The 27872-nt window shown below is 46.4% G+C and overlaps 1 protein-coding gene across 4 annotated transcripts in view; it reads right to left on the bottom strand.

Annotated features, from left to right (window-relative positions):
* Window positions 1-937: 937 nt before the first annotated feature.
* Window positions 938-27872, bottom strand: part of KLC4 (kinesin light chain 4) — a 253009-nt gene continuing 226074 nt past the window's right edge. For 3 of the 4 annotated variants that reach the window (XM_029592801.1, XM_029592802.1, XM_029592803.1), the window contains 3 exons: window positions 23350-23474; window positions 22542-22599; window positions 938-8184 (listed from right to left, as the gene is read on the bottom strand). In XM_029592801.1, the coding sequence (XP_029448661.1) occupies window positions 8095-8184; window positions 22542-22599; window positions 23350-23474 (273 nt within the window). In that variant the 3' untranslated portion in view covers window positions 938-8094. The remainder of the gene's footprint in view (window positions 8185-22541; window positions 22600-23349; window positions 23475-27872) is intronic. The other variant, XM_029592805.1, reaches the window with a different exon arrangement.

Genomic DNA, 27872 nt, shown 5'->3' with positions numbered 1-27872 from the left:
GGACGATTTGCCCATTAATATGTGATCGCCGGTGCTTTGTTTAGAAAATGTGGCCTCTATAATGTACTGAGGAAGTGGATTCCTAGTGTCTCCACCTCTGAGTTTTCCTGCCTCTGCTTTTGTTTTTTTTCCTCCCCCCTCTCTCTCTTCTCTACTTTGTACTTTGGCTCTGGGAGACCCTCATTCTGGAGATCATCTTTGGGAAGGTGACGGCAAAGAAGAAAAGCTTAGTTGTATGTCCGGCGTGCGTTTTCCCACGAGGGTTTGGGACGCAGTTTCTGGGGTTCAGTATGTGTGTGCGGGTGTGGTGTGTATGTATGTATACTTGCGGCTGATCTAAAATAGATATTTTTGCTGTGGGGAAACATCCTCCCTTATGGGGGAAACCCAGGCTGGAGGTTCCCACTCATTAGTGACATATTGATGGTGAAAACAGTTCTCTTTTTAAAATGTGATTGTGCCTAACAGTACTATTGGCTTCCTAAATATTGCTGGCTTGCATTCCCCTATTAAGAGGAAAAAAATGTTAAACAAGCTGCGGAAGCAGAAAATAATTGTAATATTTTTGCAAGAAACTCACTTAGATGATCAAGGGCACTAAAGGTTACAAAGGGAATGGAATGGTCATTGCTTTTATGCATATTTTAGTACCAACTAGCGAGGCCTGGCTATTCTTATTAGTAAAAATGTGATGTTTTCTATGGAAAGTGTGGTCACCGATCCCAAGGGTAAATCTGTAATTGAGCGAGGTCTTCTGCAGAGTATGAAAGAAGTGCTGGTGAATATTTATGTTCCCAACGTCTATTCACACTCCAGTTTTACACATTTGATCTCTAAAATTTCAACATGGGAGGAGTATTATATCATAATGGGAGCAGACTAACATTACAAATAATCCAATGGTGGATTGCAAACCATACAAAACGTGAAAAAAGAATCAAGGAGATATAGTTTTTTTAATGTAAACAACTTCAGTTGATTGATTCATGACTTACATTGCATGTGGATGATAGGAAAAGTGGGTAAATTCCCTATGTACACAATGTATATGATAGATTAGATTATATTTTGATTGATAAATGCCTTTTTACAGAATTGTTCTCTAATAGCATTTCTGATATTCCATTCTCTGATCATGATTTGCTTATCTCTTCCTTATTCTGGACTGTGGGCAGGGAACAATGGAAAATGTCCTTGCTTCCTTTATAAGGGACAAATGGAGGGAGTTATGCGGAATTTAACACCTTGCCAGAAAAAGATGATGCTACTTTTTGGAGTGCAGCAAAAGCTGTGATGAGAGGTCATATACAGTACTAGCATATCAAGCTAGCAAAAGAAAAAAGAGCAAGGGATAAAAGAAATTTTGTGTCTTACCAAAAAATTGAACACTCTTAAAAGAATATATGTGAGAGACTTAACGCAGTCTTCCAAGGATGAGATGATGGTAACAAGAAAGGAACTAAATTCTTTGCTGACAGCTAAAATGCAACACAATTTAATGATTTACAAATATAAATTGTATCAATAGGGGAAATAAGTCAGGAAATCTTCTTGCAAGATTAGTAAAGGCTGATGCTAGACCTAGAGGATTAATAATGTACCTTAAGCAAGGTTCCCAATTTTATACTAATACCTCAGATATCCAAAAAATCTTTGTCCAGTATTGTAAGAGGCGTATGTTGCAGGACCTATGGCTGATCAGGAGAATCGGGAGGTTCCCTCAGCTAGATAGGACTGCTAAGGATTGGGCCATCTGTTTAGTGGAAATGCACCAAAAGGAGTCCAGGGGGCACTGCTGGCTTGTAAATTAAGGCATTCTGTTGAGCTGTCTCTCTCTAGATAAGTAGAAGAAATGATGTATCTTTTGAAGTCACAGGCTCCCAGGAAGGGAGTTATAAAATGTAGATCTCTTCAAGGTTAGTTAGTTTCTCAGGGCTCTGAGAAATGTTAGAAGTAGCAAATGTTTAAGCAAATGTTTCCCTGTAACCTTGTGACCCTAAATCAAAGGAGTGTTGTTTTAATTGCTATCCAAAACTGTATTTAAGAATGGCCGTTTCAATCACAATTGTCAGTCCTTTAGACTTACTAAGCTGACTTCCTTATGCGCATAAGAATAAAGGCTTTATTCATAAGAAATACACTGTCTCTATTTTCCTGTTGTCCTTTGCTAAACATTTCTCATTGCAATTGCCTTATAAAACCGTTGAAATTGGCAAAAATACCTGGGCCTGATGGTTTGGGCCCTGAATTCTACAAACTGTTAGGAGACCTTACCCTTACGCTGTCAAAATCCATGAATCATTGTGCGTGTGAGCGAGGAATGTTTGATGTAGGGCATATTTTAGCGATAGGTACTGTTGCCCTGAGGCGTATCTTCCGATTTCCTTGTTAAATCAAGACCTTAGAACATTAGCCGCAGTTTTGGCAGCTCATATGAATACAGTCATTCAAGATTTGGTATCCCATGATCAGTCCGAGTTTATCAGAGGAAGGCTATCTAATAGTAATGCTCTAAAAGTGAAATTGACACTCCAGGAATCTCACCATACCAATCAGGAAGAGATGTTAGTGAGTCTAGATGAAGAAAAGGCTTTTGATTGTGTGGCATGGCCTTACTTAACATAGATTACTACAACAATTTGGCTTGGGAGATCAGTTTATTTGGTGGGCAAGATTATTTTATAATCAACCATTGGTACAGATATTAATAAATGGTACTTTATCGGATTGCTTTGCCTTGCAAAGAGCTATGAGGCAGGGATGCCCATAGTCACCATTGCTAATGGTTCTGTCTCTCAAACCTTTAGCTATAAAATTACGCACATTACCGTCTTTTGAAGGCATTGATATTAAAAACGTGAAGGTCAAATTGGGGCTTATTTGTGGACAATAGGTTCATGGGCAATCCCAAAACGTGTCCAAATGATATTAAAGCAATATTTGAGCATTTTGAGGCATTTGCAGGTTTACAAATCAATTGTAATAAATCAGAGGCATTTTCTTTTTCCCTATCAAAAAGAGGGGAAGGCTCATTTCCCTTCCTGTGGGCCAAAGAAAGGCTACATTACCTAGGCATCTAGTTAGCACTCATGGCTTTTCAAGTCTATGAAGTTAATTTTACAGCTTTCTTAGAAAAGATCAAAGCACCATTGAAGAGACGGAAATTCTTGCCCTTATTACTTAGGGGGAGATGCGCCTTGGTTAATATGGTGATACTCCCCAAATTTCTTTATTGTCTACAAATGATCCCCCTCATGGGTGAAAAATAAGGATGTGCAAGCATTTAGACCAGCGATGGACTCTTTCATTTGGGGCAACAAAAGAGCCTATACTAAATTTGATATATTGTGATTGGGAAAACAGCAGTGGGGGGCTTGTCTTACCTGATACAGGCTATATAATGCTTCAGGTCTCTTACATACAAGATTGGGGCTCCAATCATAAGAAATTTGATGTGGAGAGTCTTATGTCAAAATGGACATCTCCATATAACCTTTGTAACTTGGGGCCAGCTCCTTACCCGTTTGACCCAGCCCAAGGGAAACTGCTGCAGGCATCAGCTGGCCACCGGACACTCCTACCAGCTGACTCTCAGGGGCTTTAAAACGTAGCGAGTAGCGGCGCTCTGCTGCCAGCATGCCTAAGCCCCATGCCAAAGGGGTACGTCCCTTATGCCCCTTTTCACACTGTTTCCTCTTTGAGAAATGGGAAAAAAACAAAAAGGTAAGATAAATGTTCCATTATTGAGCTTGACTCCCATACAAGGTCCAATGGATCAACATGTTATTAGATCCAACTCACCAGTGCAGGGGAACCTGAGTATAGAATTGGATCGTATGTCTATGACTCCAACGGGAAGATTTCTTCCACCTATCCCTAATGGAATTATTGATTCAACACCTTTGTCTGTTGAGGCAGATGCTGATGCTTCTAAAGAGAGGTTGCCAGTGCCTTCAAAGGAGGTGGTTTCTTGTTACTATCTTTGCCTTGGGAGGAGCTCACTGTGCTATTCCTGTTCCTGTACGGCCACCTTCTCTTGGAGATAGGGGCGCTGAGGCTATGTCAGCTGATGACATATGGAGGATTGTTTCACGCAATGAAATATCAATATCCAACTCTGTCTCACAGTTAGGTCACTTCTCAATGGGAGTCTCATCAAAGTTGTCAGAACTTACAATAGGTTGGATTTAATTGAGATGAATTTAGAATCTCAATATGGTGTGATTTCAAATATTCAATCCTCAGTATCAGGAATTAAAGACAGTCTGAGTCTCCCTTATAACTGTGAGCTACTGGAAAATAGATTAAGATCTAAGAATCTTCGCTTGCTGAACTTTCCAAAGACCTTGAGCTGTTGGCAACTGATAAGCCCTCTTTCTCTTTATAATTGGTATTGTATTCATGATAAGAGGAGAATTTTAGGAGATTCAGAGGGGGCCCCCTTGCTAGCAGTGATGATTCTCTCTTTTTCCACAAGATGAACCCTACTACTTGCATTTGTTTCAGCTAGCGATAAAGATATTTTCTTCCAGCAGCACTTTACATATAAAGGGTGTGCACAGTACAAGTTTTTCCTGATGTTTCTAGAGAAACGCAGCTTAAAAGGAAAGCTATGCTTGCAAGGGGGGCTTCTTTTTCCTTAAAATGTCCTTGTTGTTGCTTACTGCAATATCAAGGGAACAAATTTATTTTTCTTAAGCCCTCACATTTGGAAACCTTCATAGTACATAAATCTGTTTGATAACTCACTTTTTCCTTAATTTTATGAATAAGTAGTCCATCCTCTTTGATGTGGATGTAAAATATGTGTGAATGTTTTCTTTGGTTATTTCTGGTTTTCTTTGTTTTATATCATATAAAAATTGAAAAAAATAACCTTAGTAATTTGTTACATCTCAGGAGGACCAAGCTTTCTTCACTGCTTCCTTCAGTCTTTTGGTTAAGCATGGGATGGCTGGAGGAAATGGATTGCTCGTAAGTTATACGGTCTCTCCTTTCTTTTACTTTAGTGGATAAGAGTGAGTTCTTACCAGGACTGGGTAGTGGGATCTTTAAATCCTGGCAAGACAAGGGTTTGAACTCTCTGGAGAAATGGCTTGACGATGGAAGATCATGCTTATGTTGGGCTTTACCGGGAACACAATCCTTTGCTTATTTGCAGGGATAGGATTATTGCTTGAAAATGTGTAAGGGAGAACTTAGCTTATTATTCCTGGGAGATGCCGAGAAAAAGTTTTTTTTAGAAGCTATCCCTAAATTCAATAAAACAGCAGTTTGGTCTATGCCTTTAAAATCTAAATTGCCAGCTGGTTTGGCAATGGAGTGAGGATCTTGCTGTGGAATTAGAAGGGAAGGATATGAAGTGCCTTTTTCTTTATTACATAAGCATCTTCTTTTGGCAAATTTGAGGGAAATTCAATTTCATGTTCTTGATAGAGTATGTATTACCAGGTCCTTAGGAGTTAAAATGCATTTATGGGATTCTGACTTATGTATAAAATGTAATGCCCAGAGGGAAACCTCTGTTTACAGAGTGCAACAAACTGCAAATTTATTGGCATCACATATGGTTGTTGCTGGATCAATTGTAGGACGTGAACTACCCTGGCCTGCTCCAATGATAAATTTACATTTCTACCTCAAGGGGGGTAACAATTTTTGGAAGAGTGGGGATTCGCCCTCCGTTCAGACCCTGCTGCCCAGATGGAACTTCCTAGAAAGAGAACTTTGCTCTTCACACACCTGGGTCATTTGGTTTGAAAGAAGATGCCGTAGATTACTGGGCTTGTATGATTGAATATTTGGATCCAGTTGTGCAGAAATGTCGTTTTAGATCTCTCAGCCATGCGACGTGTGAGTTTGTGGTGTGAATGAAGGATGTGTGTGGGGAAGAGGGGTAGCAGAGGGAACTGCTATTACTACATTTATTTTGCAAAATACATCACGTTGAAATACTATAACCATTTATCGAGTGTTATTGTGCTTTTATATTGTTTTATATTGTTCTGTTTATATTGCAGTGGTGGTGTAGTATTACTTTCAGTGACTAATAAAAAGATTTATTTAAAAAAAAAAAAAAGGGGGCCAGAGTTAAATATAATACTTGCAGGTGGCTGAAGGAAATCTCCGGAGAGTCGCATTAGTGCTTCATCCTGCGCTCAATATTTAAATAGTCTTAGCCACACAGAGCACAGGATTTGAAAGTTGGACTGGTTTCACTGCTAAAAAATGAAGTGGTAGATTTTATAAAGTGTGTGCGCCTGTTATACAATTCTTGGCCCGCGTGCACACGTGCGCCGCATTTTGTAATCCACCTGCAAGGGGGGTGTAGATTTTTGCAAACCTCTTGCGGTAAATGGGGCCTTCCCCACGTCCCTCCCCCCTTTCCTCACCTTCCCCACTCCCTAAATAGAAGACTTTTTTTTTTTTTCCTTATTTCAGCAACTTACGTCAAATCCCGAGCTGAAGTAAGCTGCGCGCGCCGGGAGCCGGGTCGTCGGGACAGTGAACCGCCCCGCACTGATGCGCATAGCGGCCTTGTTATAATGCAAGGTGCTAGTGCAGGCGTCTGGCGCTTATCCAGCAGAGATGGAGCCCGCTCAGCAGCAGGCCTGCACCACCGAAGGAGCAGTAACTCTAGTCTATGTTTGGTTTCTAATGCAGAAGTTTCTCCCGCTCGCCTGGAACCAGGGCCATTCCCGCTATTTCCCAGCTCCTCCTCCTCAGCCTAGGCTGAGTCCGGTTATTACAGCCACAGGCCTTGGGGCTGGGGGCTTCACACCAGAACCTGCAATCATGGGCCCTGACTCCAGCCACTATAATGACCATGACCCACACTCCCGGGGGAGCTCTGCAGCATCCCCCGCCCACTTGGGGAGAGGAAGACCCAACTCAGGGACTTCTTGCAACATCTCATATTCTACAAACACCTCAGTACCTGAATGTGGCTGAAAACGAAATACAATCACTTAAATTAATTCTACAAGGAATAAGGTGCCACGGGTCCCACAAGAGTCTGATTGTTTTATATTTCTATCAGTGATCTAGAGGAAGAAATAAACAGCAATCTTGCCGTTTTTACACACAGAAATCCACATCACAGCTGGAATTAGGGTTAATGGGCAGAGACCTGGTAGTTTTCAGATACCCAACGTGGCTGCGGAGTACACAGGAACCTTTTGTGCCCATGCTCTCTCAGATTATCAGCATCGCGTGTGAGCTCTGACAGCAGCAGGTACTGCAGGCGGCCATGAAGAGGCTGCTGTCCTCCCCTGAGCATGGTGCACTGGACATGACCGGTGCATGGACACTCGCTGACAGTGACTAGAAAACTGGCAGTCACGCAGGTTGGAAGTAGGAGCAAGGGATCAGGACCTTAGCCTACCCCTGTTTAAGCATCTGTCAAACCTTATCTGGAGTATGGGGCAAAGGATACAAGAGGAATCTTCGTAGGTTAAGGGGTTACAGATTTTGCCACCTCCTCAGGGAGGCGGTTTTAACGCAGAAATAGTTATGTCTGCAGCACTAAATCAATTCAGAAGTAAATTTGCCAAGTTTTCAGAGGAAAGATACAGGTAGGTGCGAGTACAGCGTTGTAGACTAGGGAGAAGCGCTCTCCCACTGATCCTGAGCTGATCCTCAGACTCCAGGTCAGGAAGGAAGTAGCTAGAGCGGCACAGCGTTTCCTCTCACCGCCCCCTGGCACCCAAGATCTAGCTCTGAAGGTTTCAGCTCCACACTAGCAGCACCGCAGGAGAATCTGTGCAGGAAGTAGAGCATTACTAACAGGAAAGGTGCAGTTCCAGTGTCCGTGAGGAGCTCCCCTGCAGAGTGGGGAGGTGGAGACCATGTGAGTACACGTGCAGCTGCAGAGTCCAGGCGGAGGGAGGCTGCTCCACACCAGCAGCAGCGCAGGAGAATCTGTGCAGGAAGTAGAGCATTACTAACAGGAAGGGTGCAGCAAGCTGCAGTTCCAGTGTCCGTGAAAAGCTTGAGGAGCTCCCGCAGCTGGGAGAGGCCCCTGCAGAGTGGTGAGTACAAGATACCCAGCACGTGCAGCTGCAGCGTCCAGGCGGAGGGAGGCTGCTCCACAAGTTAGTTGGAGGAGCGCAGCAAGGTGTGTGTTGAGAGGTTGCTGGTGCTGACACTCAAACCTCGGCTCTCAGTTAGCAGGCTTCGAGATCCCTAAAGGAAGAAAAGGCCTCATTTTAAACCACCGCAGAACAACATCCACATCCTGGTTAACTTGGTGAGGAACTGCTGCTCAAAGGTGAACATTGCCATGAAGGTAAAGGTTCTACCTACCTAAATATTCCCCACTAATAGCAAGCTAAATGTTGTAAGCACAGAACGGCTGTGTGCACAGATTTAGCAGAATAAAAAAGGAGAGGGGTGGTGCTGACATTTAACCAGTGAGCGCTATATTTATTTATTTATTTTAAATCTTTTCTATACCGTCGCTAAGTTATCTACCATCGCAACGGTTTACATGTAGGCACATAAGTTAATGTAGGTGGATGCGTACTATAGTCCATTCTAACAGGTGCCACAAAAGGTTCAGTTACAATAAATCATTAAAGACAATCAATTGTTTAGTGAAGTAGGTCATGACCAATTGTACCATAAGGTACTGTTCAGGGGTAAAATTCATTATTCATCGTATATATAGTGATGTAGAGTTCATAGACCCCTCTCTACTGCACATTCCTAACATACTGTTACAACGGACTATAGTACGCCCTCACCTACATTAATTTATGTGCCTACATGTAAACGTTGCGATGGTAGATAACTTAGCGACGCTATAGAAAAGATGTTAAATAAATAAATAAATAGATATAGCGCTCACTAGCTAAATGTCAACACCACCCCTCTCCTTTGGCACTAGCCAGCGTCATTTCTATCCCAAAGCTAAGCACCCAAGTCTTGTGCAGTCAAGATTTAATCAGACAATCAGCTGCACCACTGAAGTCCAAACTCATTGTGAGCAGTGGGATAGGTCAGGGCTGTTTCTTTACACAATTTATATTAGTAACATTGCAGAAAGATTGGAGGGAAAAGTGTTTGTCTACAAATAAACAAAAGAAATCTAACAAGGTAGACACATCAGAGGAATAAGAAAAAAAGAAAGAATAATCAACAGTTTAAAAGTCTAAGAGGGCTATTCATCAAAATGCGTTGTGGCGTTAACACTTGTGATAATCGCAGAACAGCATGGCGTGAATGCAAATTTTTGAAAGGGGCAGGACCGGGGAGGGGTTTGGGCGGGATTAATGAAAATGAGAGCTGCCATCATACGTTTTTAACGACGGAAATAACTACACAATTTTTCCTGGCATTGAGCTGCGTGATATGTCCGAAACGGCCGTAACGCAATTTGCGATAAAGACTGCAAATTGCATTTCGCCCATTTCTGGGCTTGGAAAGGAGTGCAGGAGAGAGAGGAAAAGAGAGAGAGGGCGGGGGCAGAAAACACCTCTGGGGAGGCCTTCACAGTATTCAACTATTTATATCTCTATGGGAGGACCAGCTAATAACTCAAGGTGAAGTCCTGGTGGTGGTTTGACATGCAGAGTGAGATGTATGAACAGCACAGTACACCTCGGTGAAGACTATCAAGCTAGGCTGAGAGAAATGACATCAAATCTTCACTGAGGTGTACTGTGCTATTCACACGTCTCACTCTGCATGTCAAACTGGCCCCAAAACCCTAAACCACCACCAAAACCTCACCTCCAGTTATTAGCTGGCCCTCCTATAGTGAAATAAATAGTTGACTACTATGAAGGCCTTATATAAAGAGTCTCTCTCTCTCTCAAATCATAGCCACGTCCCGTTTCCTTATTGGGGGTATTCTTCATGCGAAATTTATAGCATTTTCATGAATCTAGGCCATAGTCACAAGGGCAATGAAGGACCTAAAATCATCCTTACCTACTATTCCCCAGATAATCACCCTGCCTTCTTCCTTAAAACTATCCAAATTCCTATGTGATATTGCTATCCTACCCACCACCTCTTGGCACTAGGGGATTTCATTTATCAAGCATACGCTCCCCTCAAGGAGACCACCACCAGCTTCCAGCACAACATGGATGACCTCAGGCTCAAACAATTTAGCAAGTTTCCAATGCACAAACATGGGTGCTCTTGCAACTGAATTTTCCATTCCACAGGCATCAAACTTAATACCAGCTGAGTATCTGTGGTCCTTTTCTCATGGTCAGACCACAAATTAATCCCAATCCTATCTCAAAAGCTCGACCCTCTGTGCTCAGACACCCAAATCTCCCTGCAGAAACGTAGCCTGTATTAACTTAAGAAATCTCATCAACATCCTAACAAGCTCTCCCACCTCAGACCTACCTGAACACCTAATCCGGCAATGAAATGACGAATTCTCCACAGCAATCGAGACCCTAGCCACCCTCAAATGCAAAGCTACAAGTCACCCCTGACTCCAGAAATTCTCCATGGTTCCACAAAGGTCTCCTTCTCCTTAAACAATCCCATCAACTCAAACCGATGTGGCGGAAATCAAAAGCATACCAACCTGTGCTCCTGCAAAGAACACGCAAAACATACAAAATAGCTATTTATTTAAATAAATATTCATAGTCCACCTATGCACAATTCTAAATGGCGTGGGACAAACACAGAGGATCCCTGCTGGCTAGAGAATGAAAAGCAACAAAGTTAATTTCTTTCATTCCTCCACCCCAAGATTACAACTACTATTCCTTCTACTCAGACAAATTATTCAGCTCCTTTCTGACTTCATCCCTTTGTCCAATTTCAGGACAATCTCTCCTCAAGAAGTAGAAAAGATCCTCCAGAGGAGGAAGTGATGTCACGCTTCCAGATGGCCGATTGAAAGAGGAGCTCCCAATCCTTTCACATGAATCTCCTTATTATCGCTGACAACCCGCAACCCAGTGAACTGTGAGTCCTTATCGAGGGTGTAGAATCTCGAAGGATGTCAGCCTGAAAGAAATTTACTGATCTGAGTCAATGTTCCTATCCTTTCGTAGGAAGAGGAAGGACTGGAGGGAGCAGAGGGCCCAGCAGACACAAGCCAAGACAGAGGGGAAGCAAAAGCACGGAAGATTTTAAACAGCTCCAATAACCTAAGCGAGCAGACTTCCAGAGCTGGGTTTGCAGAATTATGGCAAGACATTGGCACAATTAAGTCTGAGATTTTGGCCCAAGTTACTGATTTTAGAAAGGACTTCATGGAGCTGGGTTCATGAGCTGAAGAGCTGGAAGATTGGTTAGACGTGCAGGATGCAGCACACAGTAGTTGCTGCTATGGAAAGGGACTTTACTGACCTATGAGATCACATTGAAGTCCTTGAAAACAGATCAAGGAGAGGGAATCTCCGTATGAGAGGTCTCCCAGAAGGAACTGTGTATCAAGATTGCTGACAGGTGATAATGATTATATGCATGCAGATACTTGGTATGGATGAAATGACAGATGAAGTGCCTAAAATTGAATTGGACAGGGCACATAGAGCTCTGAATAAACCCAGGAACAATACTCCCAGAGATATTGTCATCTGCTTCCATAAATTTAGTCTTAAAGAGAGAGTGCTCAATCAAGCCAGAAAAACTGATGGGATACAATGCAAAGGACGTTATGTAGAGATAATTAAAAATACATCACCCATGACCATATGAAGGAGAAGAGAATTTTGAGATATTTTGCAAATTCTATGAGGAGAATAAATCAAATTAGATGGTTGTTCCCATGTAGCGTGAGCTTCACAATCAAGGGAGTGTCTTCTAGAGCTACTCAGTGGATGAAACGGCAGATACTTCAGGTGGCGGAACTCTTCTCAACAATATGCCAAGAATAAGTCTACTTCACCAATATAGAGGCAGGTGACTAGAGCAGAAGTTGGGAGGATCATATTCATCTAAAGAAGCAGTGGCCTGAAATTTACAATGAGCAGCAACTAATTCAACTGCTTGCCCTAGAACTCTCTGCAGCTTGCTATGGGGAATGAATCATTTTTATGAGTTATTGCCCAAATTTTAAAAGCCTGGCACACATAAGATTGGGTTGTTATGCATGTGGCCAAGCCTTGTGCACGATGCGCGCATTTTACAAAGGGTCCAGCCACGTGCGTAATCCCCGTTATGCGCCGAAGTGCTGGGCTCAAAGAAAGGGGCGGGCTGGGACAGCATCTGAGTCTACTGCTGCTCCGAAGGGGCAGTAAGGTAAAAAGTAAAAAAAGATCTAATAGTTAGGTGGGGGGTAGGGGAGGAGAAGTAGGAAGGTCCCTCCCAGCCTGCCCCTTAAATGGAGCGGACTGGGAGGGAACTGGGAAAGCCCTACTCACGTTGCTGCACGTTGATTTTAAAACTCCTCCCCCACGCGCGCGGAGGAGCCCACCCGCCTGTACATGCATGCACAGCCATTAAAATCCGGCGCGCATGTCCGCGCAGAGAAAGTATTTTATAACGTGCGCACATTGTAAAATCAGCGCGTGCACACTTAAAATCTACCCCTACATGTACTGATGGGGACTGGGATGTGTGGCATCAAATATCACAATGAATAGTAACAAAAAACTAAAAGGAGAGTATTTTTAGGTTTTCAATGGAGAGGACTGGGCACGAGAAGAAATAGTAAGGGCCATCTGGAGGTGTTGGCATCAATCCGCAGGAAGGAATTTTAGATGGAAAATGACAGCGGAGGGCAGGATAGGGAGGAGGGAGGAAAGGGGGAAAATCACATGTGGTTCATCTTGTCCTACGGTTTTTTGGAAACAGTTTGGTTGATCATGAATCTGAGGGGACAAATTATGGCTGGCTCCGATGGTGAGAGGGGGAGAGATTGGTTAAGTAAGAACCAATTTGGTATAAACAGTGCTAGATGTATTTATGTACAATGTCTAAGCTTAAAATAAATTCTTTGAATGTAAAAGGGCTGAATCCACCTCTCAGGAGAAAACTCTTAATTAAGAAGGCTCTGCAAATGAAAGCTGATAGGTTCAACCAGCATTCACATCATGGAATGAAGACAGGTTTTACTTTTTACAGGTTAAACATTATATGAAACAAAAGAGAGGCAGAAAAGGATCTTCTTAGAAGGAAGGTTTTTGTGATCAGCTTGGAGAAGAGACGGCTGAGGGGGGATATGATAGAGGTGTTTAAAATCATGAGAGGTCTAGAACGGGTAGATGTGAATCGGTTATTTACTCTTTCGGATAGTAGAAGGACTAGGGGGCACTCCATGAAGTTAGCATGGGGCACATTTAAAACTAATCGGAGAAAATTCTCTCTCACTCAACGCACAATTAAACTCTGGAATTTGTTGCCAGAGGATGTGGTTAGTGCAGTTAGTATAGCTGTGTTTAAAAAAGGTTTGGATAAGTTCTTGGAGGAGAAGTCCATTACCTGCTATTAATCAAGTTTACTTAGGGAATCTTATCATGCTGACAGAATGACAAAAATATCCTCTAGAATTTACTCCATACTTAATGCAGAATTTAAAGTTAAACCAAAGTTTTAAACAGCGTGGGAATGAGATTTAGGAATATTAGGGGATAAAACTTGGGATAGCTTCCCTTTTAATGGAAAATATTTACAAAGTTTTGTACCAATGATTTCTGACACCTAACTGATCACAGAAGCTGTATAAAATAATAAGAGGATAAATGCTGGAGAGGCTGTGGGATTGTTCACTATTGAGGTCTTACTGGGACACAATAGTGGAATTGATGTATGATACTATGAAGATATGCTTGATAAAAGATCCTTTGTTCTTTTTACTAAATATGTTGCGGATGGAGAAAATCCGGATGTGGATCCTTAGGCCGACCGACCCGAAGGAGCAGTCGGTAGGCAGAACTCCCACTGGGCAATTGGAGCTTCACCTGGAAACCCGTGACTCCTCCAGAGGAGCTGTGGGAGCCCGGGTTGCTAGGACTTAGGAGTCTTCGCCCTGGAAGCCCGAGGTCCCCCCAGGAGGAGCCCGTAGGGACCCGGACCGCTGGGACTTAGGCGGAAACGAAGAAACCCAGGAGTGGAATCCGAACTGGAGTCTGGGCAGGCGGCGAGCAAGCAGCAGTCGGGGTCACGAACCGGGATCAAGGCAGGCGAAGACAACAGGAGTCGAAGACACGGACCGGAGTCAAGGCAGGCTGAAGACAAGCGGGAGTCGAAGTCACGGACCGGAGTCAAGGCAGGCTGAAGACAAGCGTGGTCAAGCTTTCCGAGGTCAAGGCAGGAGACAGGCAAGCAGGGTCAGGCAAAGCAGAGTCAGGCAGGAAACAGGCAATCCAGGAACGCAACTCAGAGCTACCAAAGGCAGTGAACCTCGTTGCAAGGCAAGGAAGGCTGGGAACTGCAGGGCTTAAATAGCCCTGCAGCGTCTGACGTCAGGAAAGGGAGGAGCCGTGTTTTCCCGCGCTGGTCCCTTCAAAAGCAGGGCTCAGCCGCGCGTGCGCGCGCCTGGGGGCAGAGCTAGCCGCGAGAGGACGCCGGCGGCAGAGAGGGAGCTGGCGCGTGGCGCAGGAAGGCCCTGCAGGCCCGCGCGGGGTCGGGACGGCAGGCGGAAGCTGCGGCCGGGGTCCCGAGTCCACGGAACGCGGTAGCTCTCCGGGGCCCGAAAAGAAGGTAAGGCCTCGGGCGCCACCGTGGCGACCGAGACCGCAACAGTACCCCCCCTCTTACGCCCCCGCCACCGAGGGCCAGGTTTCTTGGGATTGTCCAGATGAAATTGAGTTAGCAAGGATTTGTCCAAGATGTTCCTGGCTGGTTCCCATGAGTCTTCCTCGGGGCCGCACCCTTCCCATGCCAGCAGGTATTCCCAGCAACGGGCATGAAAGCGAACGTCCAAGACCTCTCGTACCTGATACGTAGTCTCCGTAGATGTAGGAGATGACAGTGCATCAGTGGAAGGATGGTGGTACCGGGAAAGTACCACCGGTTTCAACAGGGATACGTGGAACACGTTATGGATGCGAAGTGAAGACGGAAGGCGAAGTCTGTAGGATACTGCTCCAATACGCTCCGCAACTTGAAAAGGCCCGCAGTATCGGGGGGCCAATTTACGAGAACGGTTAGGTAGTTGGAGGTTCCGAGTGCTTAACCACACCTTGGTACCTGGCAGGAAAACTGGCGCTGGACGTCGATGACGGTTGGTAAACTGCTGAGACTTCCTTGCTGCGGTGGTCAGTTTCCGTTGAATCCCCTTCCAGAGATGATGTACTTGACGTGCTGCGGTTAGAGCAGCTGGTGATGGAATGGAAATAGGAAGCGGTAACGGAGGCCTTGGGTGACGTCCATACACGATCTGGAAAGGGGTTTGTCCCGTGGCAGCATGGGTATGATTGTTGTAGGCGAACTCAGCCCAAGGCAGGAGAGAAACCCAGTTATTTCCCTTTTCGGTGATGAAACTACGGAGGAAAGTTTTAAGAGTGCGATTCGTGCGCTCCGTCTGGCCGTTAGTCTGGGGGTGAAATGCCGTGGACAAATTTAATTGGACCCCAAATTTCTTACAAAGGGCACGCCAAAAACGGGCCGTAAATTGTGGCCCTCGATCTGATACGATACTCTGTGGTAGTCCATGAGCCCGGAAGACGTGGAGGGTAAACAAGAGTGCGAGTTCAGGTGCAGTGGGCAGCTTAGGCAAGGGTACTAGGTGAATCATTTTAGAAAAACGGTCTACGGTTACCCAAATCACCGTATTACCTTCCGAGAGTGGCAGATCCACTACAAAGTCCGTGGCTATGTGGGACCAAGGTTCCACGGGAATAGGCAGCGGCTGCAGGAGCCCCCAGGGCCGACCACTAGGCGGTTTTTGCCGGGCACATACTGGGCACGAATCCACATATACTCGCACATCTTGTCGAATTTGAGGCCACCAGTAATACCGGCCAAGCAGATCAAGTGTCCTCTCCCTGCCAGCGTGACCCCCCGAAAGAGAGTCGTGGGCCCAAGCTAACACCCTTCTGCGGTCTTTGCGAGAAACCACCACACGTCCTAGGGTGGAAACTGTAGTGCTGGCTAAGTGGATTTTAGCGGGATCAATAATGTGTTGTGGGAGGTCTTCCTTCTCCTCCTGAATTTCATAACGGGAAAGCGCATCAGCCCGTACATTCTTCAAAGCGGGCCGGTACTTCAGGATGAAATCGAAACGGTTGAAGAACAGGGACCAACGTGCTTGTCGGGGATTAAGTCGTTGGGCCTGGTTAAGGAACTCCAGGTTCTTATGATCAGTATAAATTGTAACTGGATGAAGGGAGTCCTCCAACCACTGTCTCCATTCCTCCAGAGCAAGTTTGACAGCCAGCAACTCCTTATCCCCAATGCCGTAGTTGCACTCGGCTGACGAGAATTTCTTGGAAAAATAGGAGCAAGGTAGGAGATGTCCGGAGGTAGAGACTTGTGAGAGGACCGCTCCCACAGCTATGTTAGAGGCATCGACCTCGACAAAGAATGGCCGTGTAGGATCTGGGTGACGTAAACAAGTATCCCGGAGAAACGCCTCCTTTAATTGTTCGAAGGCCTCACAAGCTTCCTCCGGCCAAAGGTGAGTGTTTGCCCCTTTCCGGGTAAGCGCGGTTAGAGGTGCCACCAAGCGAGAGTACTGGGGAATAAAGTGTCTATAGAAGTTAGCAAACCCCAAAAAACGTTGCAACGCCTTAAGCCCCTCGGGACGGGGCCACTTCCTGATGGCGGACACCTTACTGGGGTCCATCCGAAAACCAGTAGAGGACACTATATACCCTAGGAAGGGTAACGACTCTTGCTCAAAGAGACATTTTTCGAACTTTGCATACAAATGGTGGTCTCGTAAGATCTGGAGTACTTGTCTCACATGTTGCCGATGGGAGGTAAGATCCGGGGAGTGTATGAGGACATCGTCCAAATAGACGATCACGCAGGAGTGCAGTAAGTCTCGCAGAATCTCGTTCATCAAGTGCTGGAATACAGCGGGAGCATTGCACAGTCCAAACGGCATCACTAGGTATTCATAATGGCCGTCCCGGGTGTTGAACGCCGTCTTCCATTCATCCCCGGGACGGATTCGGACCAGATTGTATGCGCCGCGGAGGTCCAATTTAGTGAAGACTTGGGCTCCTTGGAGTCTGTCCAGCAATTCCGGAATGAGGGGAAGCGGATACCGGTTCTTCTTGGTGATAGCATTGAGCCCACGGTAATCAATGCAAGGTCGTAAGGCTCCGTCCTTCTTTGCGACAAAAAAGAAACCTGCTCCGGCGGGAGACTTTGAAGGGCGGATGAAGCCCTTAGCCAGATTCTCGGTGATGTATTCGGACATAGCCCGGGTCTCAGGCTGAGACAAAGGGTACACCCGTCCCCGAGGGGGAGTAGTACCTGGAAGCAACTCTATCGTACAGTCAAACGGACGGTGTTGCGGTAACAATTCCGCCTTTTCCTTGGAAAAGACGTCCTGAAAGTCAGCATACGGAGCCGGTAAAACCGGCGAGGTGTGAGCTAGCGGAATCCGTTGGAACCTTTTCGCTTGGAGACAGGAGTGGAAACACTCAGAACTCCACTGGGTAATCTGAAAATCCTTCCAGCGAATCACAGGAGAGTGTTTCTGGAGCCAGGGTAACCCAAGAACCACCGGGTGTACAGCTCCCTCCAACACTAGCAACGAAATCTCCTCTGTGTGTAATAAGCCCGTCTGCAAAATCAACGGTATGGTCTCGGTGGAGATGCGCCCCGACAAGGGAGTACCCTGAATAGAGGTTACCCGTAAGGCAGGAGTCCTGGGTCGCGTAGGAAGATTCAGCTGTTGCACCAGATCCTTAGTAATGAAGTTGCCTCCTGCCCCGGAGTCAACTAGGGCTTGCATGAGGAAGGAACCACCAGGATATTCCAAGGTTACCGGTATGGTACATTGAGGAGCAGGGCTAAGGCAGCCTAGGGGACACTCCTCCCTTACACCTAGGCGCGGGAGTTTTCCGCTCGTTCTTTACACTGTGCAAGGTAGTGGCCCTTACCGCCACAGTACAGGCACAGCCTCAAGTCGCGGCGTCGCTGCCTTTCTTCGGGTGACAAAGATGAGCGACCCACTTGCATGGGCTCGTCAGAGGAAGTTGCTGGTGAAGGTGCAGTTCCTCGTGACCCCGAACTTGAATTCGAGATCCTGGGAGTCACGGACGGCAAGCGTCGGAAAGGGCGCCCCTCTTTCGCCCTCTGCTGCAAACGCCGATCAATTCGACCTGCTAAGTCAATCAGGGAACTCAGGGTCTCCGGCAGGTCCCGAGCCGCTAGTTCGTCCTTAATACGACCGGCTAAGCCCTCCAGGAACACGCCCCGAAGAGCCACATCCTGCCAGCCTACCTCGTGGGCGAGGGTGCGGAATTCCAACGCGTAATCCGCCAAAGTCCTCGTTCCTTGCCGGAGCTGGAGTAACTCAGAAGTAGCGGAAGCCTGTCGTGCTGGCTCATCAAAAGCCGCTTTGAACTCTTCCACAAAGCGGTTCAAATCCCCCAGTGCTGGATCATTGTTCTCCCACATGGGGGAAGCCCAGTTCAGGGCCCGTCCATCCAGAAGGGCAAAAATGTACGCCACCTTGGTGCCATCAGTAGGAAACTGGTTAGGCAGTAGCGCAAAGCGTACATAACATTGGTTTAAGAACCCTCGACACGCCTTGGCATCCCCGGCATAGCGAGAGGGTGCTGGGAGCTGCGTAGGGGACTGGAGGGTTACCAATGGTGCAGGAACAGGTGCTGGTACTGGAACAGGTGCGGGCGGTTCGGTGTCCATGCGAGACGCCAGTCGCTCTACTGTAGCAGCCAGAGAGTCCAGGACTTGTTGTTGCTGAACTAACCGCTGGGCCAAACCCGGAATGGCCTGTAGCCCGGCGAGGTCTGCCGGATCCATGGCCTTGCAAACTGTTGCGGATGGAGAAAATCCGGATGTGGATCCTTAGGCCGACCGACCCGAAGGAGCAGTCGGTAGGCAGAACTCCCACTGGGCAATTGGAGCTTCACCTGGAAACCCGTGACTCCTCCAGAGGAGCTGTGGGAGCCCGGGTTGCTAGGACTTAGGAGTCTTCGCCCTGGAAGCCCGAGGTCCCCCCAGGAGGAGCCCGTAGGGACCCGGACCGCTGGGACTTAGGCGGAAACGAAGAAACCCAGGAGTGAAATCCGAACTGGAGTCTGGGCAGGCGGCGAGCAAGCAGCAGTCGGGGTCACGAACCGGGATCAAGGCAGGCGAAGACAACAGGAGTCGAAGACACGGATCGGAGTCAAGGCAGGCTGAAGACAAGCAGGAGTCGAAGTCACGGACCGGAGTCAAGGCAGGCTGAAGACAAGCGTGGTCAAGCTTTCCGAGGTCAAGGCAGGAGACAGGCAAGCAGGGTCAGGCAAAGCAGAGTCAGGCAGGAAACAGGCAATCCAGGAACGCAACTCAGAGCTACCAAAGGCAGTGAACCTCGTTGCAAGGCAAGGAAGGCTGGGAACTGCAGGGCTTAAATAGCCCTGCAGCGTCTGACGTCAGGAAAGGGAGGAGCCGTGTTTTCCCGCGCTGGTCCCTTCAAAAGCAGGGCGGAGCTAGCCGCGAGAGGACGCCGGCGGCAGAGAGGGAGCTGGCGCGTGGCGCAGGAAGGCCCTGCAGGCCCGCGCGGGGTCGGGACGGCAGGCGGAAGCTGCGGCCGGGGTCCCGAGTCCACGGAACGCGGTAGCTCTCCGGGGCCCGAAAAGAAGGTAAGGCCTCGGGCGCCACCGTGGCGACCGAGACCGCAACAAAATATTCCTTCTGTGTAACAGGATTCTGTTACAGTGATGGCCTCGAAAGGCCTTGCATTCTGTTGTGTTGCGGGTGTTTTAGTGTGCCCTTGGGCCTCAGCCCGACCCCAGACGGATCCAGGACCGAACCGAGGGTTGGCGACATGTCCCAGCATGGCAGAACACGGTCTTACCCTCTGCCAGGCCTGCAAGCTCCCAGCGCCAAGAACATGATGATGTTGGTAGGAGAACGGTCCTCCGACTGTTCCGAGCCCTTTCAGACCTGCCGCTTGGATAGGCATGGAGCAGCAGGCCGGCCTGAGGATGAGGGCAGACGGAGGCCTTGACACGAAGACATGACACCAAGGTTGATGCGACGGCATCACCGACGAGGGTTGATGTGAAGACATGACACCAGGGCTGTTGAAGACATGCCACCAGGGCTGTTGAAGACATGAGACCAGGGCTGTTGAAGACATGACACCAGGGCTGTTGAAGACATGCCACCAAGGCTGTTGAAGACATGACACCAGGGCTGATGCAACGGCATCAGGAACGAGACGAGGAACTTGACAACGTCCAGACGAGACGAGAAGCTGGGCAGGTAGACATTGGCACTGTCTCTCAGGGCGCCCCACTCAGCCCACCTTCACGGGCGGACCCAATGAGCTGGTCGCGGACCACCCTGTCCCACTATGTGCCCTACACAGCCCAAGGAGGCTGGTCATGGACCACGAGGAGAGCGGGACGAGCGCAGGGAAGAATCCAGCCGAAGCAGAACTTCGACGACGGAGCCAGATGTCATCCGAAGCACCACAAAGGCTGGCAGGACAAGACGGCTCAGGAGCACAGGACACCAGTCCACTGCCGGCATCTCCCATGACGAAGCTGCGTCACCCGGAGATCCACGGCCGGCAGAACAGAAGGCTCCAGAGCAAGAATGAACACCAAGGAGGGCTGGAACACCAGAAAGCGATACACCAGGAGATGAGACACTAGGACACCTGGACGGGGACCTCAGGCAATGAAGACATGACACAAAGACATGGTACGAAGCAGACGAGACGAGGAGCTCCACGAAGAAGGATCTTATTGACAGAAACCACTGAAAGGGTGTTTTCCTATATCCTTATCAGTACCTCATGAAGGATCTTGTGAATTGGGACTTACACGATTTCCTTAGGGGACTCCACATACTGAAGGATGTCCACTATGTTGTTTCTGGACTCTTCCTCTGTGTGCAATGTAATGAATTGGATTCAGCCATTTCCCTGATATAGCCTGTAAAGGAATTCCGCAGGAAGGGACTTCCTTCTACCTGGTAGAGAGGAGTCTGAAGGGAGACCCATGGAAATCTCTTCTACAGATACCTCTGCAGAATCTTAGTGGTTCCCCCAGGAATACTGGGAGCCCAATTCACTGCACTCAGCAGGGGAAGGCTCTCTCTGTGCTCTGTCCTCAGTCAGTGAATTATGGACTAGTGCAACTGGCTGTGGGGGCTTGAACCCTGAGGAAATTTAACATCTCAGGGAAGCTTCCTTCCCCAAAAAACCAGCAATCAGTAATGAGCAGGCAGATGCTTACCCCAGTACCCCTCAGCATCAATGAGCACCATTACGTACTTGAAGGGAGTCTAGCAGGGGCTCAAAGAACATTGGTAACTGTCTTGGTACTCTTGATGCCTTGGCTCAGAGACCTTGCAGTGCCTTTCCACAATCTGGTAGATCCGTTTCTCCTTAAAAATTGCAGATGCCAACACTGGGAGGCAGGAGGTGTGACCACATCCTCTTTGAAACCTAGAGGAGGATCAGTGGCCATGGGTCCCTGGCATGTGTACAGGATGAGCTGTGCTTGCCATAGGACTGCTTAGGGGATTTTCAGTAGGCACTGGATCATTCCCACTCCCAGCACCATGCATGGAAGGAGACTGAGACCGATGTTTTTTTAACTTTCTTCAATGCTTGGTATGGGTCTTCCTTGATGCCCAGGTTAAAGAGGCAGAAACCAAAGCCTTCAATGAATGGAAGGAGTTGGACAATGGTGTGTCTCCAGGTTCCCTACCGGTCACTGACATCAATGGAACTGATGGCTCTCCTACCATTGGCACAGCTCCAGGGTCCTTCAGTGTTGATGCCTTCGATGCTGATGGATCAATCTGCTGGTGCCTGAACAGATGTTCCATAAGATTTAACAGAGACCGTCATAATTTTGTGGTCTTTTCTCCATATCCAAAGCATCCCTGGACATCATGTGATGCCCCCAAGCGTAGGACACATCTATCATCGGGTTCCATGACAGACATAGTCCTGTCACATTGAGGGCACTGCAGGAATTCACTAGACATGTCGGAACAAAACAAAAGACACAAAATCGAACGCAATGGCGGGGGAGAGTCGATGGCCAGCAGATACCGACTGCCCCTCCACCTCAGGGAATGGCAGTGAACCGAAACTTAGAAGAACATTGAAAAACCTTATTTAGGGAACTACAAAGGAACTGACTGTGGGACCCCGCAGCGGGCAGCCAAAAACGGAAAGTAACCTCCAAAAATCATACCAAATTTCAGAAGAGAGGCTCGAAGCTTGAAATACAAGCTCCATGGAAAAAGAGAGACTGAAGGGACCCCGCATGGATGTGTGGCATAATAGCATGCCATAGGCATGCAAAGTGAGGCTCAGTCAGTTCTAGAAATCTTGACATAATTTTACCATGCTATGCTCCATCAGATAATGTCACCCATGTGCAAGGACTTCCATCCTGCTTATCCTCAGAGAAACTGTTGGTTAGCCCCAGGTTCTCCTCTACAAAGACACTAATGCAGTTTCTTACCTGTAAGGATTCATTGCTGGATTTATTCAGGTGGTTCAGTGAGGCTGCTCGTTTCATGCTGAAAAACAAACAGAAAAACAAGTGCCATAGGTTAGAGCCCCAGGCCTTGTGTCCCTGTCCCCCAGCTTCCTGAGACCTAACCCCCACTGAGAACCAGGACTCCTCCTTCTTCTTCTCCTCCGGGAATACAAGAGTGAGTGTTTTCTCGCTCGTCTCTCCTCTGAGGATGCAGGACTTGGTTTCTCATCTCCCTTTCTTTTCTCTCTCACTGGGGGTGCAAGATTGAGTTTCTCTTCCTCTGTGCTTTCCCTCCCTAGGAATGAAGGAATGGGTCTCTCCTCTACCCATGTGCATTGGAAGGGAGGGGGACACTACATATGACTTGAAAGACAGGAAGGTACAGGGAGAAACTCAGGATAGAGGCAGGAGGCAATGGGAAAACTTGAGGAGAGAATGGAAAAGAAATAATGAGAGGCAGAGGGAGTGCTTAGAGGGTGAGCAGGAAGCAGGCAGGTGAAAGGGGTTGAAAGGCAGGCAGGAGACGTGCATGGCAAGGGGTAGGCATGCAGACAGGGAGAAGAGGTACCCGGGGAAACAAGCAGAGCAAGGGCTTAAGGAGGGGGCAGATAGGCAGGCCCTGGATGGTAGGTGGGCAGGCAGAGGAAGTGCCGGAGTGAGGACTGGAGGGAGGGAGGCATAAAAAGTGCCTGAATGGGGGGGAAAGGAGGCACTTCGACCAGGGGAGGGAGAGAGAGTGTGGCTGAGAAGAGATTCAGAGAATTTAGGCTGATAGCTTCATGACTCCTACTTGGTATTTCTGGGTTCCAGGGGCCCGTTCCCTTGCAGTTTCTTCACCAGCATCTCACTGCTTCTTCTGAGTGCATCTCGGATCTTCCCCAAAGACCCACTGCGTTGCAATGTGCCACTCCCGTCCTGCCAAGCCAGAGAAAGAGCTGCACTGTTCATACTGCCAACTTTCCAGGAAAGCAGAGGCCAAGCAGGGGCCTCAACATCGCTGCCATAGCAAGAGCTCTGTCCCAGTCAGGGGAGGAACTGGGAAGCGCTGGATGGCACTACATTTACAGATCTTCCATATTATCTTGCAAAAGCTCCGCTGCAATCTGTGCACCACATGTTCACCTTTCCCAGTCTATCTGAATAATCACTCCCCCTCTCCTGTGACAAGCAGGGCTAGTCCCTGGGGTCTTCCCCTTATTTCATCACACTCACACGCATCCTCTCAGGTCCTGGATACCATTCAGCAGCCCAGTACAGCTCCATATTCAAATGCACTTAGCTGGCTAACTCAGTAGCTAAATTAATATTTGGGCACATATCTGGCTCAATTCTAGCTGGCTAATAAGTCATGGGACAGGTGGCGATGGATTTTTTAATTTCCTCAAGTCTCTCTCATGAGGGACTTTGTCAAATGCTTCCTAAAAGTCCAGATGCACTCTCAACTGGCTGACGTTTATTCCTGCTTATTTATAATGTTGCAGATCAGTGATGCAAGACTTCCCTTAGCTGTACCCATGTTGGCCTTCTCCTATTAAACTAGGACTATCTATATGCTCAGTAATTTTGTTCTTTGCCAGCATTGATATAAGAACATAAGAAATTGCCATGCTGGGTCAGACTGAGGATCCACCAAGTCCAGCATCCTGTTTCCAACAGAGGCCATCATGGAAAGATTAAACAATTTCTTTGCTTCTGTGTTTACTGAAGAGGATGTTAAGGAGATACCCATTCCAGAGAAGGTTTTCATGGGTATTGCTTCAGATGGACTGAACCAAATCAGGGTGAACCTAAAAGATGTGGTAGGCCTGATTGACAAACTGAAGAGTAGTAAATCACCTGGACCGGATGGCATACACCCCAGAGTTCTGAAGGAACTAAAAAATGAAACTTCAGACCTATTAGTAAAAATTTGTAACCTATCATTAAAATCATCCATTGTACCTGAAGACTGGAGGATAGCAAATGTAACCCCAATATTTAAAAAGGGCTCCAGGGGCGATCCAGGAAACTACAGACCGGTTAGCTTGACTTCAGTGCCAGGAAAAATAGTAGAAAGTATTCTAAATATCAAAATCACAGAACATATAGAAAGACATGGTTTAATGGAACAAAGTCAGCATGGCTTTACCCAGGGCAAGTCTTGCCTCACAAATCTGCTTCACTTTTTTGAAGGAGTTAATAAACATGTGGATAAAGGTGAACCGGTAGATATAGTATACTTGGATTTTCAGAAGGCGTTTGACAAAGTTCCTCATGAGAGGCTTCTAGGAAAAGTAAAAAGTCATGGGATAGGTGGCGATGTCCTTTCGTGGATTGCAAACTGGCTAAAAGACAGGAAACAGAGAGTAGGATTAAATGGGCAGTTTTCTCAGTGGAAGGGAGTGGACAGTGGAGTGCCTCAGGGATCTGTATTGGGACCCTTACTTTTCAATATATTTATAAATGATCTGAAATTAAGGTCTGCCAGCATGGGAGAGGAGGCAGGGGCATCCTAGCCAGTTGACTTCCAGTGTGCATTAAATTGGTGAGTGCAGCGCCAGCCCCTTTACTGCAGCTGACACCCTTCGAGCAGTGCCACCTATGGCCATAGGCTATCTAGGGCACTGCTAGACATGCATAGACTGAAAGCAGATGGGTATTCAAGGCCCTTTGTATGGGGAGTTACTGTCTGACTCATCTCCTTCCAGGCAGCTTTGTTCTTCACTGTTGTCAGCCTTGCTAGGATTGTTATTAGCAGAATTAGCTGTGGCAAGCAGAGGCTTTTCAGATGATTTGTTCCATGTTTGTGGAGCTGAAGTATCTGTCGTTCCAGAAGAAGTTGAAATCTTGGCTGTTTTTGAAAACTTTTGGGGATGAGGATTAGGTTAGCATTTCTTTGCTGGGGCTTTTTAAATATATTAAAGGGGGCAGGGTTGTAAGTTGGTTTTATATGTATTTTTGAGTGGTAAGACTACATATTCTACGTTGTTGATAGATATTTTATTGTAACTTGTTCTAGGCTGTCAAGTTAGGGTGCAAAATCAAATGAAACTATTTATTTATTTAAAATCTTTTCTATACCGTCGTTAAGTTATATACCATCACAGTGGTCTACATATAGGCACATACAGTAATGTTAAAATTGGGTAATAATTTCTATCAAAGTGCCAATAAGGTTCCGATTACATAGTTTCAATATAAAGACTACTTGATAAATGTTATGAATCTCATCCATTTATACGTGTAATGGATTAACGTATATATTCAGTACGTTTCAGTGTATATTTTATCTAATCCTAACTGTGAGGTAATAAAATAATAAATTACGCACACATTTTTAACTATGTGCTGTGTGTCGATGTTCTTCTGCCTGCTTTGTTTGTTTTCCAATTCTTTGTTCTCTTTATAAAATGGTTGTTTGAAAAGCCAGGTTTTTAAACTCTTTTTTAAAAAAAGTTTGAAATTTCCCTGTAATCTGATCTCGAGTTGCATGGTGTTCCATAGTATCGGTCCTGCCAAGGATGGTGCTCGTTCCCTAACTTGAGTCAGTCTTGCTGTCCTAACAGAAGGTACGGTTAGGAGGGCTTTGTTGGCTGATCTAAGATTTCTCTGTGGGACATGGACATGCAGTGCTGTGTTCAGCCACTCAGCTTTTTCATCACTAATTAATTTGTGTATTGTGCATAGTGTTAAGAGCATAAGAACATACCATGCTGGGTCAGAGCAAGGGTCCATCAAGCCCAGCATCCTGTTTCCAACAGAGGCCAAACCAGGCCATAAGAACCTGGCAAGTACCCAAACACTAAGAAGATTCCATGCCACTGATGCAATTAATAGCAGTGGCTATTCCCTAAGTAAACTTGATTAATAGCAGTTAATGGACTTCTCCTCCAAGAACTTATCCAATCCTTTTTTGAACCCAGCTACACTAACTGCACTAACCACATCCTCTGGCAACAAATTCCAGAGCTTTATTGTGCATTGAGTGGAAAATAATTTTCTCCGATTAGTCTTAAATGTGCTACTTGCTAACTTCACAGAATGCCCTCTAGTCCTTCTATTATTTGAAAGTGTAAATAACCGAGTCACATCTACTCGTTCAAGACCTTTCATGATCTTAAAGACCTCTATCATATCCCCCCTCAGCCGTCTCTTCTCCAAGCTGAACAGCCCTAACCTCTTCAGCCTTTCCTCATAGGGGAGCTGTTCCATCCACTTTATCATTTTGGTTGCCCTTCTCTGCAGCTTCTCCATCGCAACTATATCTTTTTTGAGATGCGGCGACCAGAATTGTACACAGTATTCAAGGTGTGGTCTCACCATGGAGCGATATAGAGGCATTAGTACATTTTCCGTTTTATTAACCATTCCCTTCCTAATAATTCCTAACATTCTGTTTGCTTTTTTGACTGCCGCAGCACACTGAGCCGACAATTTTAAAGTATTATCCACTATGATGCCTAGATCTTTTTCCTGGGTGGTAGCTCCTAATATGGAACCTAACATCGTGTAACTACAGCAAGGGTTATTTTTCCCTATATGCAACACCTTGTACTTGTCCACATTAAATTTCATCTGCCATTTGGTTGCCCAATCATCCAGTCTTGCAAGGTCCTCCTGTAATGTATCACAGTCCGCTTGTGATTTAACTACTCTGAATAATTTTGTATCATCCGCAAATTTAATAACCTCACTCATATTCCTTTCCAAATCATATTAAAGAGCACCGGTCCAAGTACAGATCCCTGAGGCACTCCACTGTTTACCCTTTTCCACTGAGAAAATTGACCATTTAATCCTACTCTCTGTTTCCAGTCTTTTAACCAGTTTGTAATCCACGAAAGGACATCGCCTCCTAGCCCATGACTTTTTAGTTTTCTTAGAAGCCTCTCATGAGGGACTTTGTCAAACGCCTTCTGAAAATCCAAATACACTACATCTACCAGTTCACCTTTATCCACATGTTTATTAACCCCTTCAAAAAAAATGAAGCAGATTTGTTAGGCAAGACTTCCCTTGGGTAAATCCATGTTGACTGTGTTCCATTAAACCATGTCTTTCTATATGCTCTACGATTTTGATCTTGAGAATAGTTTCCACTATTTTTCCCGGCACTGAAGTCAGGCTCACTGATCTATAGTTACCTGGATCGCCCCTGGAGCCTTTTTTAAATATTGGGGTTACATTGGCCACCCTCCAGTCTTCAGGTACAATGGATGATTTTAATGAAATGTTACAAATTGAAACATAGAAACATAGAAACATAGAAACATATATAGAAACATAGAAACATAGAAACATAGAAATGACGGCAGAAGAAGACCGAATGGCCCA

The sequence above is a fragment of the Rhinatrema bivittatum genome, chromosome 3, assembly GCF_901001135.1.
Source record: "Rhinatrema bivittatum chromosome 3, aRhiBiv1.1, whole genome shotgun sequence".
Taxonomy (NCBI): Eukaryota; Metazoa; Chordata; class Amphibia; order Gymnophiona; family Rhinatrematidae; genus Rhinatrema; species Rhinatrema bivittatum.
This window is presented reverse-complemented; position numbering and strand designations above follow the sequence as displayed.